Raw genomic sequence first — 14,906 nt, 5'->3', positions numbered from 1 at the left:
ATGACAATCTGTTGAGACAATAATTTGAACAGTGCATGGGTTTCGGTTTCATTATCAGTGTAATCATAAGCTACTCTACAGTTCTATCAGTATAATCATAAGTTACTCTACATTTTTATCAGTGTAATCATAAGCTACTCTTTTAAATTTGTTCAAACCATGTGCAGGTTTTATGTAAAAACCTATCAGCGCTTTTTTTAAAGGGGAAAAAGGTACCGTTTGTAACAGTGGATCATGGTAAAGAAATGTATTATCGAGTCGGTACTGTGAGGGGTGCGTTCATAGAACTCTTTCAAATGTGGACAGGTCGTCAAACCAGCGATACGTACCACATTTCAGTCAAGGTAAACAGCAAGCGAATCTGTGATGGTCATACTATCACATACAGCAAGCTAATCTGGGATGGTCATACTATCGCTTTTGAACTGAAACAGATGAGCTCTACTCCATCTGCACTCACGAGTCGTCTTGGTCCGTGTCACGAGCAAAGCAATACTAACGACAACTATTATACATACAAGGACTATACTCACAAAACCGGCCAAATTGTTGAGGCTGAGGGGAGGGGTAGGGGATGCGCTGACGTCAACAGTTTCAATTAGAAGAGGGTGTAAAATGTAATTTCCTCTCGTGAATTGTGTGACACCAGCTCCACTAGTGCTTCCACTACGGGAGGTATCATCTTGACGAGGTAATCAATTATATGACGACAACTATATAATGCTGTTATCTGTAGAGGGGACTTGGTTATAAGATGCTACTATCTACATGACATCTATATGGTAGGCTCATTTATAGGATGCTATCAACTTAATGATGGCAGAATTCTATTACTTTAATAGACGACAAATATACTTTGTTTTTAATAACGTGTGATTTTGGATAAATGTGTGTTAATAATCAACAGTTTAAAATTTTAATCACAAAAATGTTTTGACAGAGAAGATCAACTATTTTTAACACGGGGAAAAAAAATGTAAGAATTGTTGACGAATATCCCAGGAAATATTGTAAAAATAAAGCAATAGAGAAAAAAAACAACAACATATTTCACTCCCCATTAGTCACTACCTGTGCAACAAAAAAAAATCTTGCAGGTTTTTTTACTGGCCTTCTACACAGCGAGTTCGATGTGTTTCGTGTTAAGTGGGGCAAGGTAAGGTGGAAAACAGTGTGATCTATCTGGTGATGGCACGATCATACTACACATGTTCTGATGATGGCACGATCATACTACACATTTTAAACCAGTCATGTCAACAATAATCTACACAGTGTAAACCAATCCTGTCAACAATAATCTACACATTTTAAACCAGTCATGTCAACAATAATCTACACATTTTAAACCAGTCATGTCAATAATAATCTACACATTTTAAACCAGTCATGTCAACAATAATCTACACATTTTAAACCAGTCATGTCAACAATAATCTACACATTTTAAACCAGTCATGTCAATAATAATCTACACATTTTAAACCAGTCATGTCAACAATAGACTACACAAGTTAAACCAGTCCTGTCAACAATAATCTACACATGTTAAACCAGTCATGTCAACAATAGACTACACAAGTTAAACCAGTCCTGTCAACAATAATCTACACATTTTAAACCAGTCATGTCAACAATAATCTACACATTTTAAACCAGTCATGTCAATAATAATCTACACATTTTAAACCAGTCATGTCAACAATAATCTACACATGTTAAACCAGTCCTGTCAACAATAATCTACACATGTTAAACCAGTCATGTCAATAATAATCTACACATTTTAAACCAGTCATGTCAACAATAATCTACACATGTTAAACCAGTCCTGTCAACAATAATCTACACATTTTAAACCAGTCATGTCAATAATAATCTACACATTTTAAACCAGTCATGTCAACAATAATCTACATAATTTAAACCAGTCATGTCAACAATAATCTACATAATTTAAACCAGCCATGTCAACAATAATCTACATAATTTAAACCAGTCATGTCAACAATAATCTACACAATTTAAACCAGTCATGTCAACAATCTACATAATTTAAACCAGCCATGTCAATAATAATCTACACATTGTAAACCACCATCTATTTAAACCAACATTGTCACAACCCCTACATATTTTAACTCACCATCTACTTAAACCAGCATTGTCACAACCCCTACATATTTTAACCCACCATCGATTTAAAACCAGCATTGTCATTATAGCACCACGTTTCTATGACATGATTTGCTGGTCTAATCCATTAAACTAATGGCTCATGACATCACTCTGCTAACAAGATTGTATAACCCTCTGTTCGGGAGACAATTTGTGTAGCAGTAGCGCTTAGGGTAGGGGAGACGGATAGACCTACAGCCCAGACAACTGACAGTATAATGGTAGGTTTTCTATTAGCAAATACTTCCAAAAATAGAAAACTATCATCAATTAACTTTCACGGGATGCCCCGAGTATAATTCTCTTTGTGGCTACATAAGGGGGGAACATAAGATTGTTTGCAAAGGGAGGTAAGCGTAACGTTTCTCAATACACAAACAAGCTCACTAGCGCTGATAGTCACGTGATATTGTTTACCACTGCAGCTGTTAGTGAATAACCTGCCTGCTGCTGTGTCAAGTAAAACTTGAATTTAAAACACGGACCAGGGAGACATATGCATACTGTACGTTTACAGTTTACAATTTTTATCAACAAAACATGATGTGTTCTGTCTAGTTCTGGACCAATGTGTGATGTGTTCTGTCCAGTACTGGACCAATGTGTGATGTGTTCTGTCCAGTGCTGGACCAATGTGTGATGTGTTCTGTCCAGTACTGGACCAATGTGTGATGTGTTCAGTCCAGTGCTGGACCAATGTGTGATGTGTTCTGTCCAGTACTGGACCAATGTGTGATGTGTTCTGTCCAGTGCTGGACCAATGTGTGATGTGTTCTGTCCAGTTCTGGACCAATGTGTTCTGTCCAGTGCTGGACCAATGTGTTCTGTCCAGTACTGGACCAATGTGTGATGTGTTCAGTCCAGTACTGGACCAATGTGTGATGTGTTCTGTCCAGTGCTGGACCAATGTGTTCTGTCCAGTACTGGACCAATGTGTGATGTGTTCTGTCCAGTACTGGACCAATGTGTGATGTGTTCTGTCCAGTTGTGGACCGATGTGTGATGTGTTCTGTCCAGTTGTGGACCGATGTGTGATGTGTTCTGTCCAGTGGTGGACCAATGTGTGATGTGTTTTGTCCAGTACTAGACCAATGTGTGATGTGTTCTGTCCAGTACTGGACCAATGTGTGATGTGTTCTGTCCAGTGCTGGACCAATGTGTGATGTGTTCAGTCCAGTGCTGGACCAATGTGTGATGTGTTCTGTCCAGTGCTGGACCAATGTGTGATGTGTTCTGTCCAGTTGTGGACCGATGTGTGATGTGTTCTGTCCAGTTGTGGATCGATGTGTGATGTGTTCTGTCCAGTGGTGGACCAATGTGTGATGTGTTTTGTCCAGTGGTGGACCAATGTGTGATGTGTTTTGTCCAGTACTAGACCAATGTGTGATGTGTTCTGTCCAGTTGTGGACCGATGTGTGATGTGTTCTGTCCAGTTGTGGACCGATGTGTGATGTGTTCTGTCCAGTTGTGGACCGATGTGTGATGTGTTCTGTCCAGTTGTGGACCGATGTGTGATGTGTTCTGTCCAGTGGTGGACCAATGTGTGATGTGTTCTGTCCAGTGATGGTTAATGAATCAACTTACATGTCCAATGTAAATACCATGCCAACAGAAGAAGCGGGAGCCTCAGCAGACGACGAATAAACTTGGCACATCGAGCTTTCAGTATCCTCAACTTGGCATCAAACAGCGATTTAGTGAACGAATACATGGTGACAGGGTCGAAAGGTGCACACAACACCCTGAGTGGAACAGTCTTCTAAAATCCACACCACCACCAGTGGAGAAGTATCCTAATCCAGAGCATCCACCGGTGACTCACGTGACGTAACCCACTTCATGATAACCAAGTTAAAACAATTGATAGCTGCAGTGGACGGACAAGATAGCACAGGATTCAACGTGTCGCCTCTGTGTGTGACCGTTACAGCTGGCTGACGACGTGCTACACACTCCAACACACCGACTACAGTGTGAGAAGAGGTTGTGTTTTTGTGTGTCAACAACAGATGTCGACACTATGGTAGCTTTATGGAAATCACTACCTATAGAAATCGATACCGTTTTATTTAACTTAACTAGAGATATTACAAAATGTATCGGGTCGTTTTTCGAAACTACTCGTATTATAACTGCAAAGATTTAAGTAGGAGGAGTGGGGGAGGAGAAATAAAGGGACTATCACCCAGATTAGTGAAGATAGCGTGAAATAGTGGCTGCGTCATTGCTGCTCAGATGTTACAATTACCGAAAATTAAAACATTTTTTTTACAATAAAGGATGAAGTAATGAGGTAAAAAAAAACCTGCATATTGTAAAATTTTAAAATCTTTTCAATACATTTTGTTCACTGAACTAAGTGAAAAGGGTTTTCTAACCCATAAGAAATTGTTGCTGGGTAAACCATACCGAAGATAGGATATGCTGGGTAGGCTCAAGACATAGAATGATATCTTAAAGCTCGCATCAGAGAGGTTGTAAGGTGGGGTTTGGGTGGGGGATGGGGGAAGAAACGGGACTTAAGAAAGCTAGGTGTGATGTTGGACAAAGCTTGAAGACACGACACAAAGCTTGATGATACGTCCAAAAGCATGATAACAAGCCAAAGAGTGAGATGTTGTGTTAGAGAAGGCTGGATGACACGCCAAAAAGTGAGATGTCGTGTTAGAGAAGGCTGGATGACACGCCAAAAAGTGAGATGTCGTGTTAGAGAAGGCTGGATGACACGCCAAAAAGCTTGATAAGACAAAAAGCGAAGTGTCGTGTTAGACACAGCTTGACGACAGGACAAACAGCAATCATCTAAACTCATGTCTTCAACAGATGAGCATGTTTGCTTAGAGTCAGCCTTTCATTAGTTTAAGCGGTTCGATTGCTGTCCGTTAGCCAGCCAATCAAACGATCAATAGCAGTTTTATATGTCGCCACCATATTTGGCTCCTACATAGTGCCGTTTTAACCCCCCCCCCCCCCATGTTTGGCTCCTACAGATTGCCGTTATGAGCCAACATGTTTGGCTCCTACAGATTGCCGTTATGAGCCAACATGTTTGGCTACTACAGATTGCCGTTATGAGCCAACATGTTTGGCTCCTACATAGTGCCGTTGAGCCAATATGTTTGGCTCCTACATAGTGCCGTTGAGCCAATATGTTTGGCTCCTACAGAGTGCCGTTATGAGCCAATATGTTTGGATCCTACATAGTGCCGTTATGAGCCAACATGTTTGGCTCCTACATAGTGCCGTTATGAGCCAATGTTTGGCTCCTACATAATGACTTTAAGGGCCAACATGTTTGGCTCCTACATGGTGACTTTAAGGGCCAACATATGAAAGAAATCAAACAAAGGCGTGTGCTAGACGTAGACCAGGCGAAGCCTAAAAGAAATGTCAAAGTTCAAAGGGTGAGGCCGCGGCATGTGCTGAGGAATACAACATGTTTGAGAAGGTCAAAGATATAGGCAGATGGTATTTATAGACAGCAGGGAACCTCAGGTAAAGCCTGAACACAGGTAACAAACCGACAGGGGATGGGAGGCTTGGTAACACACGTAACGTGTTGAATTTGCAATGTTGCAGCGAGTTTGTGTTGCAACATGCAATATTTGTTTGCAAATATAGACCCCCACTTGATTGAGTCAAGCCAGCACTTGATTTGTTGCATGTAGAACAGCCCTCAAGTTATAACTAACACACTGAAGTATTCCTCTAAATAACTTCATAGAGCAGCCATATCTAGTTTGTTAATAACTTGAACCACCGTGTTTACCCGTGTGACCCCAGAGTTAACTCATCAGACCCCAGAGTTTGCTCATGAGGCCTCAATAACTGCTGTTGGAGTAGTTTTAGGGGCAGGATGTGACGTGACTCCTGACATGGCCACCGTCTACGTGACCAGCACCAGAACAAAATGGCGCTTGTTTTGTTGCACTACATCCTCACTGTTGAAGGTCTATAAAAATGCCACACAACTTCCTGTCACATGCAACAAGCTGATCCTCAAGGACAACAAACAAGCCATGAACTAACAGACGCACCCCCATCCCCCCCCCCCAAACACACACACACACATATTGACCCTTGTCCAGCCAACATTGTGGGGAAAAATGATGTATTGATTGCCTGAAGGGAATAGGATGATGACCTTTGGTCGAGATGTTTACCATTAGCTGATTGGTGAACGGCAAACACAGAGGTAACCTAGGCAACAGTGAGGTAAACTAAGAACAATGAGGTAAACTTGGAAACACTGAGGTAAACTAAGAAACGGTGAGGTAGCCTAGGCAACAGTGGGATAAACTAGTTGATAACACTGAGGTAAAATACACACAACAGTGAGGTAACCTAGACAACAGAATACATTTTGCTGCTATTGAACATCATACATTTAAGTTATGAAAAGTAACAAACACACTATAATAAAGCTTTAGTTGGCTAAAGTGACCATTAAAGAGAACGACTTTGATCACGAGAATGTAGAAGGAAAAAGTCGATACATCTTAAGCAATTTTACATTTTTTTGTGTTGAATGACATAATTTTTTTCAACGAGTGTACAGTGAAACAATAAACTGCTTACAGTGTTACTGTCATGAATATCCTAGCCCAGCCAGAAAAAAAAAACAGGCTGAAAACGTGTGCCTTAAGGGTTGGGCAGCAACATGACATAAGCGATAGGTGTCTGAACATTGTCTTATAACACATCAGCGAGACTGGTGTCATTTTCTTGACTGGGATAACTAGCGCTGACAAACTTTATATAATGTTGTATATTATGGACTGTCTGGTTTTGAGCTACAAAGACATTTCGACTGATTTGATGCTAAACAGACATTTCGACTGATTTGATGCTAAACAGACATTTCGACTGATTTGATGCTAAACAGACATTTCGACTGTCTGGTTTGATAGGACACAGACATTTCGACTGTCTGGTTTGAAGCTACACAGACATTTCGACTGTCTGGTTTGATACGACACAGACATTTCGACTGATTTGATGCTAAACAGACATTTCGACTGATTTGATGCTACACAGACATTTCGACTGTCTGGTTTGAAGCTACACAGACATTTCGACTGATTTGATACGACACAGACATTTCGACTGATTTGATGGTACCCAGACATTTCGAATGTCTGGTTTGAAGCTACACAGCAGATATTTCCACGATCTGACTTTAACTTACTTTAAGGTACACATATATTTCGACAGCGTGATTTGATATTTCTTACGTGGATACAGACTATACCAGCCACGGCTATAAATGATATGTACACTCTCAGTGAAACCAATCTTACGTGGATACAGACTATACCAGCCACGGCAATAAATGATATATGTACACTCTCAGTGAAACCAATCTTACGTGGATACAGACTATACCAGCCACGGCTATAAATGATATATACACTCTCAGTGAAACCAATCTTACGTGGATACAGACTATACCAGCCACGGCTATAAATGATATATACACTCTCAGTGAAACCAATCTTACGTGGATACAGACTATACCAGCCACGGCAATAAATGATATATGTACACTCTCAGTGAAACCAATGTCAAGTGTTGTAACAAAGTCGAATTTTTTTTTTTTGTCATTGGGACAGTCTCCCGGGCTCGACATATTTACATAGACCTACTGCACTTTTTCACACACAACCAAGATTTTCTATTTAAAAAAATACCAACTGCCCACTCATGCTAAAAATAAAACGGACATTTGGCCAGACTATCGACATTGTAATGTCTAAGTGTTGGTTTCTGGTGCGTGACTACATCATGAAATAAAATGTTTTAGTTAACTACCCAACCCCCTTTATTAGCTAGCTAGCCATTGCAAAATGTTTTAGTTAACTACCCAACCCCCTTTATTAGCTAGCTAGCCATTGCAAAATGTTTTAATAAACCACCCAATTCCCTTTACTAGTTGACAATCGAACTTTCCTGTAAAGTTCTTACACTTCAACTAACCCATTTCACACGGGACAACCCATAAGTATAGAATGCTGTCTACTTATTATGTAACGTTTAGGCTGGGAACAATACAAGTACATTCACAAAATTTCCATAACATTACTAGAATGGGCAGAAAGGGAGATGACCGTGGAAGATCTACATGGGTTAATCCAAGGTTTGTTTTGATTACCGGTATTGATCAGATAAGTGAGACAACCTATACAGGACAAGCTGTATACGCTGGGAACATTTGCTTCTGTTTCCTTGTTTAGAGGCTATACTATACTGTACTGACAAGACTTCAGTTCAGATGTAATGTACACAACGCTTTAGTTCAGATGTAATGTTGTACACAAGGGCTTGATTCAAATGTAGTGTACACAAGGATTTAGTTCAGATGTAATGTACACAAGGGTTTATTCAAATGTAATGTACACAAGAGGTTAACTAAAATGTAATGTATACAAGGGCTTTATTCCATTGTTCACATGGCCTTAGTTCAAGGTTTGGAACAAAGGAACAGACAATAAATAATATAACAGGCCCCTAGATTTTGATGCAAAAAATGACTAAGTTACAAAAAAAAACAGCTGATAAAATTTTTTATTAATGAGCTATTTTTTTAAAAAAAGATATAAAAACACATAATTTTTTTAATCAACATGAAAGTATTTCATAATGAAGCAAGTTCTGGACAGATATTTCTTGTCTGTAGAGCACAATGTATTAAGCCAAGATTTTTAAAAATTCAACCAAGTAAATAACTTGTTGGGTGAAATGTGAATATACTTTGGACTTGGCTGGTGAAAGTTCTAACATTTTATACCAACCTTTTTATAAAGGAAGAACTATGTGAGAATTAATTAAAGATTGTTTAGCTCACCAACACCTAGCTAAATATATTTTTTTCAATATTACAAAGACTGAACATCATGAGATCATGTTTACTTCAGTACTTATACTTTGTACTGCGTTCTACTTTAAAGATGGCCTACTTTCACATGAAGGGTTAATGGAGGCTTATTCTAAGTGTTAGTCTATGACAAATGTTTGTTTTTACTTAAAAATCACTTAAAATTGTTGATTGCATAGTTGAAGTATTGATTTGAGAAAATTTACCTAACATAACAAAATGTTTGAATCAGAAATCTTTTCTGGTTCAACTCATCCATTATCCATGGTCAGCAGCTTACATACTTCTGTCCATTATCTAGTTCATGGTCAGCAGCTTACATACTTCTGACCATTATCTAGTTCATGGTCAGCAGCTTACATACTTCTGACCATTATCTAGTTCATGGTCAGCAGCTTACATACTTCTGACCATTATCTAGTCCATGGTCAGCAGCTTACATACTTCTGACCATTATCTAGTTCATGGTCAGCAGCTTACATACTTCTGTCCATTATCTAGTTCATGGTCAGCAGCTTACATACTTCTGACCATTATCTAGTCCATGGTCAACAGCTTACATACTTCTGACCATTATCTAGTTCATGGTCAGCAGCTTACATACTTCTGACCATTATCTAGTTCATGGTCAGCAGCTTACATACTTCTGACCATTATCTAGTCCATGGTCAACAGCTTACATACTTCTGACCATTATCTAGTCCAGGGGTCTCCAAACTACGGCCCGCGAGGTCCTCTCATCCGGCCCGCGGAGACCTTTTTGTCCAAGGAAAAATCGTTTGTTGGTGATGGCTGATGAACTTTGCCCAGAAAAATCAAAGACATGCCTGCAAGAAGCTGGCCCCCGAACTGAAATTTGATAGTTAATGCGGCCCTCTGACTGAAAAGTTTGGAGACCCCTGATCTAGTCCATGGTCAGCAGCTTACATACTTCTGACCATTATCTAGTCCATGGTCAGCAGCTTACATACTTCTGACCATTATCTAGTCCATGGTCAGCAGCTTACATACTTCTGACCATTATCTAGTTCATAGTCAGCAGCTTACATACTTCTGACCATTATCTAGTTCATGGTCAGCAGCTTACATACTTCTGACCATTATCTAGTCCATGGTCAGCAGCTTACATACTTCTGACCATTATCTAGTCCATGGTCAGCAGCTTACATACTTCTGACCATTATCTAGTCCATGGTCAGCAGCTTACATACTTCTGACCATTATCTAGTTCATAGTCAGCAGCTTACATACTTCTGACCATTATCTAGTTCATGGTCAGCAGCTTACATACTTCTGACCATTATCTAGTTCATGGTCAGCAGCTTACATACTTCTGACCATTATCTAGTTCATGGTCAGCAGCTTACATACTTCTGACCATTATCTAGTTCATGGTCAGCAGCTTACATACTTCTGACCATTATCTAGTCCATGGTCAGCAGCTTACATACTTCTGACCATTATCTAGTCCATGGTCAGCAGCTTACATACTTCTGGCCATTATCTAGTCCATGGTCAGCAGCTTACATACTTCTGGCCATTTTATGATTTTGTGAACCCAGAACAAGCTAAAGAAATATGTGGTGACCCTCCAATTTTCACTCATAACACAAAATCTGGCAAAGCTTATGAGAGGCAGGCCTTGTATTTTTACTACAACTAACCGAACAGTTCCAATTTATAATGTTTCTTTGTAACAAGAGTAGACAGTTGACCAAAAAATGTTTGACCAGACTTCTATATTTCACTAAAGTAACAGAACCTTACCAATACAATGTGTCTTTGTAACAATGGTGGATAGTTGACAAAACAAATAAATAAAAATACATCTTTAAATTTTCCTACTTTTCATGGGTTGAACTATTTCCTGTGTGCTAAAATGTTTTAACAGAGCTATAAAATAATGTGTTTCAAGTTTCATGAACTATTTCCTGTGTGCTTAAAGTCTTAAACAGAGCTATAAAAGAATGTGCTTCATGAACAATTTCCTGTGTGCTAAAATGTTTTAAACAGAGCTATAAAAGAATGGGTGTTAAGAATTATTTCCTTAGTGGTAAAATCTTTTAGTCTGAACTTCACAGTTAGTGCATCAAGACAAACAGTTATCAGAAACTGTCAAATCTGAGCAAAGATAAAGAAAGAAAAGGGAATAGTTTGTAGATGAGTAATAGTCCTAGACCTTGTATCAGTGTCAAGTTACAATAATCACAGTACAACTATAGTTAGAGTAGGGTCTCCTATACTTTCAAGTCAAGGAGTGTGTCAGTGACTAATGAGATTCATTCATACAAGAAAGCATATGGTTTCCTAATTAATTAGTCCTGCTTTATTATTTTTATAAAAAGGTTAAAGAAGTAAAACACACAGGCCAAATATTTGCCTAAATAGTTAGTAAAATACAAGCAAATTAGGAATTTAAAATAAACAAGCCTACAATTTCTAGTGGTAGTTAGCCTAAAGGCCTAATAAAAATAAAATGGTGTAGGCCTAGATCTATATGCCTTACATTAGATCTATGATAGAATATATTCTAGATCTAGATTCTAGATTTGATCTAGATCTAGATGATTAAATTTTACAAAGGATATAATTTTTCAAAAGCAATGCAAATGTGTGAGCCTAGATCTAGAAATCTAGATAGATCTAGATCTATATACTATATAGATTAGGCCACTATCATTAGCTTTAGGGTATTTTAGTATTTTAGGCCTAATACTAATGATGTCTTAAATATCAAAAACTAATTAGGCCCTATGCCATTTAATTACTAATAATTAATTAGGCTAAATTTAAATTAGCCTTACTCTTAGGCCTTAGGCCTAAATGGTTATTATTTTTAGAAAGTTAGGCCTAATGAATTTATTAATGTTAATGAGGCAGCACTAAAAAATCAAATAAGAAGAGATGCAAACAAATGAAACAACACTAGAGATCTAGATTCCTAGATCTAGATCCTAATTTTTATTGAAAACTTAGAGCAAATAATAAAATGAAATATAAATAGGGGCCTAAATAAAAATAAGTCAACTTTGTCCTACTCACCTTCACCCAAATCTACCCGAAACTTGCTCCCCCTGTAAACGATGCAGACGATGAGCTTCTTCTTGAAGGGCAAGCGGTTGATGAGTCGCACGAGCTCTCGGTAGATAGACAAAATAATATCCCAGGATATGGGCAGAACTGACAGGCTCTCTGGATACTTGTGCACGACTTTGACCCGGGCACACTGTGTGGGGACACTGGCCTGCCATGAGACAACAGACGATAACTTTCTTCCTTCCTCCCGGCCCATCTCCATACTTGAATGCTTGGTCCCGCCGCCCGTCGGCAGCGGAAGATAACTGAGACCCATGTTGTTTTCACATTCAGGTACCTCCAACACGGGCGAGAGGCACACGGCAATTCCAGCTTGAGCGCTTGCTTGATGAGCGAGATGAAGCACCCTGGTACCCCTCCTGCCGTGTTGATGTTTAACGATCGGTCCGCCCAGAAGCGGCGTGTTTTCGTGTGCTAGGTTCCACTGAACTCATTAGTAATAGGGGTGCCAGGCTTTCAATAACAATCGGTGGCTAATCTGATGTGGAAGAATTAATTATTTGATCAAAAGTCGCCATAAATTTTTAAAAATACGACAGACCTCCGTATAGATAGAATCTAGATCTAAATTCTAGACCTAGCTTAAAGAAAAAATAAATATTTAAACAGGACAAGAATTTTAAAAGAAAATCGAGTGTTATTTAATTAACATACCACGGGTAGGCCTAATGAAAATTATATTTCATTGTTGACTCTTTTTATAATCTACAATTACAATAACATAATGTTTTTATAATGACCTTAAAAATAATGTAGACCTACTAAAATATTTTTTTAAAATAGTTTAATGACTATTGGCTACGGAATCCTAAATGTAAATATTGCAGTTATTTCCCTTAGGCCTAGCTTTATGTTTAACAATTTTGAAACAACAAGAGTAGTATAGAAATTTCTAATTTAAGATGCTACTTCCATACATTAGAACTAGAATCTACATTGATCCATACAAGCACACACTGAAAATAATAGCCTCCCCCCCCCCCCCTATCCAAATCAAATGACTCGTCGAGTGAAGTGGTTTGGCTCTGGGTTGAAGAGATTAATACTTTGGAGGAAAATAAACTTTTAACTTGAGTGCGTCCCAGTCCTCATGACACTTGCTAGATAGCAATTTTAATAGAATTATGCCTAAGCCTCATTAATTACTTTTAATTAGGCCTAAAATGACCTTAATAAAAAAACAAAAAATCTGCTTAGGGGCCCACTGTGTAGATTGTAAAGTCCTATCAAATAAATCAATCAAATAAATATTATCCTGTTTATCCTAGATTGTACCTATGCCTATGCGTAAAACAAGAGTTATTGGTTTTTTTAAAGCCATGAAATAACTATCTTGATAAATTAAAACGGTTAATAGATTTATAGAATAGATCTAGCCTAGTAGACATATACGGACCATAGGCCTATATTGATTGAGTAGTATATTCTATAATATACTAGGCATGCTGCCCAGCTTCGCTTAGGCTTTCGAAAACATTGAGAATTTGAATGCTTAATTAATTCGCCCATATAAGGCGCCGGTCAGTCGAGGTAAGTTTTGACCCCCTCATCGTAGACTTTTCGGCCAACCGGCCCCCGTGTTCTGTCGCCCCAAGGCAAGATCCTGCCAAATTTGAAGCGCCTGCGGCGCCGGGAAGTGCCCTATCGGGCACCCGACAACTTAGCTTTATAGATCATCTAGATCTAGAATTTCTAGATCTAGATGATCTAGAACATCTAGATCTAGATCAATATCTAGATCTAGAATCTCTAGATCTAGAATCCAAATAGATAAAATAATTTTTTTTAAGTTTAGGCCGAGAAAATCGTGTTGTATACATTTCATAGCGTACATAGCTCTAAACAGAGGCGTATCCAGGTTTTCGTTGTAGGGGGAGCGAAAAGAGCAAAAAAAGGCGCCGAATTTTTAACACGTTCTATATACGTGTATTATATATATATATATATATATATATATATATATATATATATATATATATATATATATATATATATATATATATATATATATATATATATATATATATATATATATATATATATATATATATATATATATATATAATTACTAGTATGTCATTACTAGCTGTATGTCATTACTTCGCTATGATGTAAAATAAATTGAAAGTAGCACTCTGAAGAAATAAGAAAAAACACACAATGTAGGCCGACAAAAAAAAATTGTATCAATCTAGACAAAAAAAATATACACACACTATAACCAAAAACAACGAACGTAACACAATCTGTTTTGTAATTCTTGTAAAAAAAAATTTCTTACATAATAATTCCTGGGAAATTATTTAAGACAAGTGAAATAGGGGAAATAATCACTCTCTTAATATAAATATGTACATATCTACACATTTAATTATAAATGTCAAAACAAATTAATAATTACTTTAGAATATAATGAAATTGTTTAACACTATTCGTGTTTACAAAATGTTTTTGTCTATAATCAGAATTTAATATATCGTCATCATAAATGCTAAAGTATTACAGCATAATGAAAGTTTTTAAAATCAGAGTTGGTATAAAACCAAGCTTTTCCATATTATAGAAAAGCATTCTGAATAACAACCTACATTTATTAAAAAACGGTCTGTTTAGTTCAGATCATATGTTTTTTTTTAATTAACTACTGCTTCTTTGTGTTCTTTAAAGATCATTTTTAACATAGCGATAGGTATGGGTTAGATCTCTGTATTGCTCACACACCTTTTTACTGTCCGGTCACTTTAGGTCAATTATCCAA

The 14,906-nt window shown here is 37.8% G+C and overlaps 1 protein-coding gene across 2 annotated transcripts in view; it reads right to left on the bottom strand.

Annotated features, from left to right (window-relative positions):
- Positions 1–12,556, bottom strand: part of LOC131938641 (uncharacterized) — a 55,833-nt gene extending 43,277 nt beyond the window's left edge. The window contains exon 1 of one of the 2 annotated variants that reach the window (XM_059296748.1): positions 12,095–12,556. In XM_059296748.1, coding sequence (XP_059152731.1) covers positions 12,095–12,404 — 310 coding nt within the window. In that variant the 5' untranslated portion in view covers positions 12,405–12,556. Of the gene's footprint in view, positions 1–3,762; positions 4,146–12,094 lie in introns of those variants that run through there. The other variant, XM_059296749.1, reaches the window with a different exon arrangement.
- Between the last annotated feature and the right edge of the window lie 2,350 nt (positions 12,557–14,906).

Source organism: Physella acuta, unplaced genomic scaffold (genome assembly GCF_028476545.2).
Source record: "Physella acuta isolate Inbredline_101_S28 unplaced genomic scaffold, ASM2847654v3 ptg000254l, whole genome shotgun sequence".
Taxonomy (NCBI): Eukaryota; Metazoa; Mollusca; class Gastropoda; family Physidae; genus Physella; species Physella acuta.
This window is presented reverse-complemented; position numbering and strand designations above follow the sequence as displayed.